We start from the raw sequence: 5,855 nt of genomic DNA on the forward strand, positions 1-5,855 counted from the left end.
GATGGTCTCGATCTCCTGACCTCGTGATCCGCCCGTCTCGGCCTCCCAAAGTGCTGGGATTACAGGCTTGAGCCACCGCGCCCGGCCTCACTTGAGTTTTTGGATGGTGATCTCTGGGTAGATATTGGTGGTAAAGTGGGTGACTCTGGTCAGGGGTATTGATACTACTCTGTGCTATTTCATTAGTTTCATTCATGTCTAATAAGTAAGTTCTTAACATTGATAATAGTTTTTTAAAGCATCACTTAGGAGCTGCTACCCCAGAGAATCCAGAAATAGAGCTGCTTCGCCTAGAGCTGGCTGAAATGAAAGAGAAATATGAAGCTATTGTAGAAGAAAATAAAAAACTGAAAGCAAAGGTAAATTTTTAAAAATAAGTCATGTGAAGATAATTTTACCTGTAATAATTATATGATGAAAACCTCACTAAAATGGACAGGAGGGGAGGAAGGTGGGTGAATATCAATTTGAATTAATTGCAAAGGCCAAAGTTACGCTCTGTCTAGAAGACCACAAGACAGGCTGGGCGTGGTGGCTCATGCCTGTAATTCCAGCACTTTGGGAGGCCAAGGTGGGCAGATCATGAGGTCAAGAGTTCCTAGCCAACATGGTGAAACCCTGTCTCTACTAAGAATACAAAAATTAGCCAGGCATGGTGGCATGTGCCTGTAATCCCAGCTACTCTGGAGGCTGAGGCAGGAGAATCACTTGAACCTGGGAGGTGTAAGTTCCAGTGAGCCGAGATTGGGCCACTGCATTCCAGCCTGGGTGACAGAACAAGACTTCATCTCGCGGAGGGGGAAAGAAAAGAAAAAAAGAAAACCACAAGACATACTGGAAATAGGACAAGCAAAGAAGCAAAGTGTGGTCAAAAAGAGGTCTGGCTAGGTGTGGTGGCTCACGCCTATAATCCCAGCACTTTAGGAGGCCGAGGTGGGCAGATCACCTGAGGTCAGGTGTTCGAGATCAGCCTGGCCAACATGGAGACACCCGGTCTCTACTGAAAATACAAAATTAGCCAGGCTTGGTGGTGCATGCCTATAATCCCAGCTACTTGGGAGGCTGAGGCGGGAGAATTGCTTGAACCCGGGAGGTGGAAGTTGCAGTGAGCCAAGACCGTGCCACTGCACTCCAGCCTAGGCAACAAGAATGAAACTCCATCTCAAAAAAAAAAAAAAAAAAAAAAAAAAAGGTTCTTAGGAACCTGCATCAACAAAAGGATGAGAATATTGGTTAACGCTCTTTGTAAGTAAATGGTCAGTTCTGAAGTTCTTAAGCAGTTGATTTTAAGTAGGCCAATATGGGGCCACTGCTTTGTAAATGGTACCTCTTAGAATGAGTACAGTTCATAGTCTGCAAGGCCATATGTGGTGGCCCTCTGTAAATTTGTTAGGAGTTAATTTTATCTAGTGCTAAAGTTTTTTCTTTCTTTTTTTGAGACAGGGTCTCTGTTACCCAGGCTGGTGTGCAGTGGTGCAGTCATGTCTCACTGCAGCCTTGACTTCCCAGGCTCAAGCAATCCTCCGACTTCTGCCTCCTGAGTAGCTGGGACTGCAGGCATTTGCCACCATGCTCAGCTAATTTTTAAATTTTTTTAGAAATGGGGTCCCGCTATGTTGCCCAGGTTGGTCTCAAACTCATGGGCTCAAACGTTCCTCCTAGCTTGGCCTCCCAAAGTGTTGGGATTATAGACATGAGCCACCGCACCCAGCCAGTTTTTTCTTTTTTCAAAGTCCTGTGAGAATTTTCATGAACTTCAAGTTAATCAACTCTTAAGTCTTTGAGGTCTTAACACGTTCTTAATCACATAATGTATTTTACCTTACTCTGAGTATTTCTCATAATTTATCTTCTCAACAACTTTGTGAGATAAGTGAAACAAGTACACAAGCCACTTTGTAGGCGAGAAAACGAAAGCACAGTGAAGTCTAATAAGCTTCTCAACTCCAACAGGTAGTTGGCAGAAGCCTAATGTTAGCCTGGTGTTCTTGCAAGGAACCACACTTAGCATAAAATAAAATGCATTTATTTTAAATTATCCAAGGTTCCACAATGTGTAATGCTAGTTAACTCTTTGGAACCTTTTAACTCAAAGACATTAGTAGTTGTTTATTGGCTAAGTTAAGACATGTCACATAACTCTTTATCTACTTTTCAGTGGGTATTTTCAGTAAACTTTTGGTGGAGAGGAAGAAAGTTCCTTATAAGCAAATGAATCTTTGGGAAGATACAGTTTATTGCATATCAGGTATTTGAACAGTACAGTCATGATCTGGAATGAAATTTTAGTTTCAAAGCAATTTTAAAGGTTTATATGAAAAGGGCTTTCATTAGATTCGATTGTATTAAATCTTAAATCACTGAAGGATTTAAAATGGATAGTTATAGAAACTGATATAAATACCATTTACTGGCTTGATAACTAGTTGAATATAATAGTTACCTTGTTTTTCTATTTTTTACCCAATTTAGAATGAAATTCACCTAAATTCCTCTGTCTTTGCCCCATAGCTTGCTCAGTATGAACCACCTCAGGAGGAGAAGCGTGCTGAATAGGATTCTTCTCAGTTGAAAAGACAATGAAAAATGGTTTTGTATGACTTGAATAGTTTGTATAGTATATAATCTTTTCTGAACAGATGCTATAGAACTCTTTTAATATGTTTAATTCACCTATCACACCCTGTTAAAAACACATAGAATCATCAATAAAAACTCAATATAACTTTCTTTGGGTCTTAAAGCAGGAGAATCCAAAGTAAATCCTGGAAAAAACCTAAACACAGCCATCTAACTCATTACCTTAAAAGACCTTCTGTTTATTAGTCTGATTAGGAATGATGGCACTGGTTGTATTTTAGCCAAGACAGTTTAGCATGGAGCTATTCCTTGGTATAGTTCAGGATATAAACACAGGTACAGTCATTCTTTGAAGGTGACACTGTTGTGTATATTCCCTATAGGCAGCTGGAGAGATCTGTGTGACACAAGATGCTTTTGTACAGGTTCCCATGAATCTTTTGCTCTTGTTTGTGTAATATGGAACAAATAACTTCTTTGCCACCACTTTGCCTTAGATAACTGTGTGTGTGTGCCAGTTTGAACTCTGACACCACATTTTCCTTCTATGCAATCATGCCTTGTCTGATAATCTTGCATTGCTTTGCTCTAAGCTTTAGTGGGTCCTAGTTGCACACTGGCCTTTCTGTGCTGTTTTTCAATTTGCCTAATAATAGCAGTTACCCTTATTGTAATTTATGTAACTTTAAACAGGATCACACTGTACCCCCTGCCTGCCTTATTTGCTTACTGAGCACAGGACAGAGGCAATATACAACGCTGGGTTCACACACAAGCTGAGATGAGAAGAGGAATGAGCCATATATTGTGGAAACTCATAGTTTGTAGGTATAATTATATAGTGCTTTTGTCCCTCAAAGTATTTTTCTAGTCTTGAATTCATTTTATCTTCATTATATAATCCCTGTGAAGTAGGTGGGACAAGTATGAGGGGAAGAGGGGTGCTGAATTTTTAGGCCAAAGACTGATATTAATACAAATCACTCACTAACTGTAGAGCCTTGGGCATATCAGTGAACTGCTCTAAGATTTACTGTCTTCATCTGTTTAATGAGTAGAATATCCGTGATGCCTACCTCACAGGGTTGTTGTGAGGGTCAAATGAGAATGTATGTGAAAGATTTGTAAATGGTAAAGCACTATATTCTTGTTTGTTAGTCCTTTTTCTTTTCTTTGGGTAGACCTACAGTCAGATGTTTTGTTTTATTGATCACTTATTTTCCTTACTGATAGACTGTCATTTTATAGACATATTCCTATTTCATATATTCTCTCTCTCTTGTTAGAGAACCTTTCTTTGTTTTTGGTCAAAACACATAGAAAACAAAATGATCCAATGAAAACTGGTTTAACTAGCAAAAGCCTTGGCACCTGTTGGAGACTATGGCCAAGCCAATTATAAGGGCATTTAAATCAGCCCTGTTAGTAGGAATGTGGCTATGGCTGGTGCCTCTTCAAGTCACAAGTTTGTTTTTGGAGTGGGCCCAGAAGATCATTCGCTTGAATAGATTTCTCTTTTACCAATTTGAGTACCTCCTACATGGGCAGCAGTGGACTAAGTGCTGGGTGTGATAAAGAGGAATGACTTAATAATGAGACTATATAATCAAACACAGTGTGGGTTAGGACCTGTGACAGACCATTATAATAAAGCATGGCTCCATGAGGGTTTTGGAAGAGAGGGAGACTTGGCTTCTTTAGTTGGTGTGACAGTTTTTTGGTAGATACAGGTTGAAATTTTTTTGTGGCAGCCAATCCTCATGTGCTTTTTACTCATTGGGTTAGTATTAATATTTGTCAGTAAGCCAGGTGACTGTGACTGTCTTGGTACTATCCTTTTTGAACAGAAAGGCAACATGTGGGTTCGATAATCACACTTTTAGGTGAAACTGACTTGCTTAAACTGCTGTAACAGTCAGTGCTATTTAAGAATTCAGGATCAGCCTAGACTCTAGAGGTCCTCTTCAACATTTCTGTCAAGGATTTGGATGAAGACAATATACAACAAGATGCTCGATGTAAGAGAGAATGGATCCCACCAGTTAAGCTCCTGTTATGCTTCTGTTGCTTTGTCTATAAAATATCAACTTCACATCTTGCCTACCTCACAAGGTGGTTGTAAGAATCAAATTAAATATAACGGATGTAAAAGTGCCTTGCAAACTGTAAAGGATTACATACAGACCAGATGGTAGTGCCAAATCTGTGACACAAATTGGAAAGTCTGGTTGGAAGACTATATTGAAACAAGCTTTAAAATGATTAACCACGTGGAATACCCAAACTGCTGGGCCTAAACCAAAAAGGTGAAGTATCAAGTCTTAACGTTTAGGTTCAGAAATGCAGCTATAGACATTTAGGCACTAGGATTGCTGACAAAGTGTTAGTTCCAGTGATTATTAATGTGAACCACTCTATGGATCCTTAAAAAAAAAAAATTCCATTCTGGAAAGTACAAATAGAAATATTGTCTAGGTGTTAAATGGTAATTCTGAAAGTTGTACTGTTTAGTATTGCTTTGTAGGAGTCAGATGGTTGATGAAATTGACAAGATTGAATGCAGGACAAGAGACAGGGACTATCCTGGCCAACATGGTGAAACCCTGTCTCTACTAAAAATACAACAATTAGCTGGGCGTGGTGGTGGGCGCGTGTGGTCCCAGCTACTCAGGAGGCTGAGGCAGAAGAATCGCTTGAACCCGGGAGGCAGAGGTTGCAGTAAGCTGCGATCGTGCCACTGCACTCCAGCCTAGCGACAGACAGACCGAGACTCCGTCTCAAAAAAAAAAAAAAGTTCCTCAGTTACACTAGCAACATTTCAAGTGCTCATTCCTCATAGGACTAGCGGCTACATGTTTGACTGCAGAAAAATAACATGTCTATCATGTATATCAGTTGTATTGAACAGCACCATAGAATGGTTGAAATAGGATGTTCAGCAAGGAACAGAGAAGACTTAGTGGGTAATGAATACTGCAATTTGGTATTTGAAGTGCTGTCATGAAAAAGATGAAGACTATTCCTATTTTATTCTATTAGGCTTCAGGGAGTGTGGTTTGACTTTAATACTTTTTTTGATACAGTCTCGCTCTGTCGTCCAGGCTGGAGTGCAGTGGCGCGATCTCGGCTCACTGCAAGCTCCGCCTCCTGGTTTCACGCGATTCTCCTGCCTCAGCCTCCCGAGTAGCTGGGACTACACGCGCCCGCCACCACGCCCGGCTAATTTTTTTCGTATTTTTAGTAGAGACGGGGTTTCACCGTGTTAGCCAGGATGG

At 40.4% G+C, this 5,855-nt stretch overlaps 2 protein-coding genes across 3 annotated transcripts in view; both read left to right on the forward strand.

Moving 5' to 3' along the window:
• The window catches only part of MYCBP (MYC binding protein), a 13,234-nt gene extending 8,500 nt beyond the window's left edge, over positions 1-4,734 (forward strand). Inside the window, exons 4-5 of the mRNA XM_011977690.1 lie at positions 230-359; positions 2,512-4,734. Coding sequence (XP_011833080.1) covers positions 230-359; positions 2,512-2,556 — 175 coding nt within the window. The 3' untranslated portion in view covers positions 2,557-4,734. The remainder of the gene's footprint in view (positions 1-229; positions 360-2,511) is intronic.
• RRAGC (Ras-related GTP binding C) overlaps positions 1-5,855 on the forward strand; it is a 38,359-nt gene that overhangs the window by 3,210 nt on the left and 29,294 nt on the right. The gene's annotated exons all lie outside the window — the stretch shown is intronic.

This window comes from Mandrillus leucophaeus, unplaced genomic scaffold, assembly GCF_000951045.1.
Source record: "Mandrillus leucophaeus isolate KB7577 unplaced genomic scaffold, Mleu.le_1.0 Scaffold182, whole genome shotgun sequence".
In the NCBI taxonomy this organism is placed as follows: Eukaryota; Metazoa; Chordata; class Mammalia; order Primates; family Cercopithecidae; genus Mandrillus; species Mandrillus leucophaeus.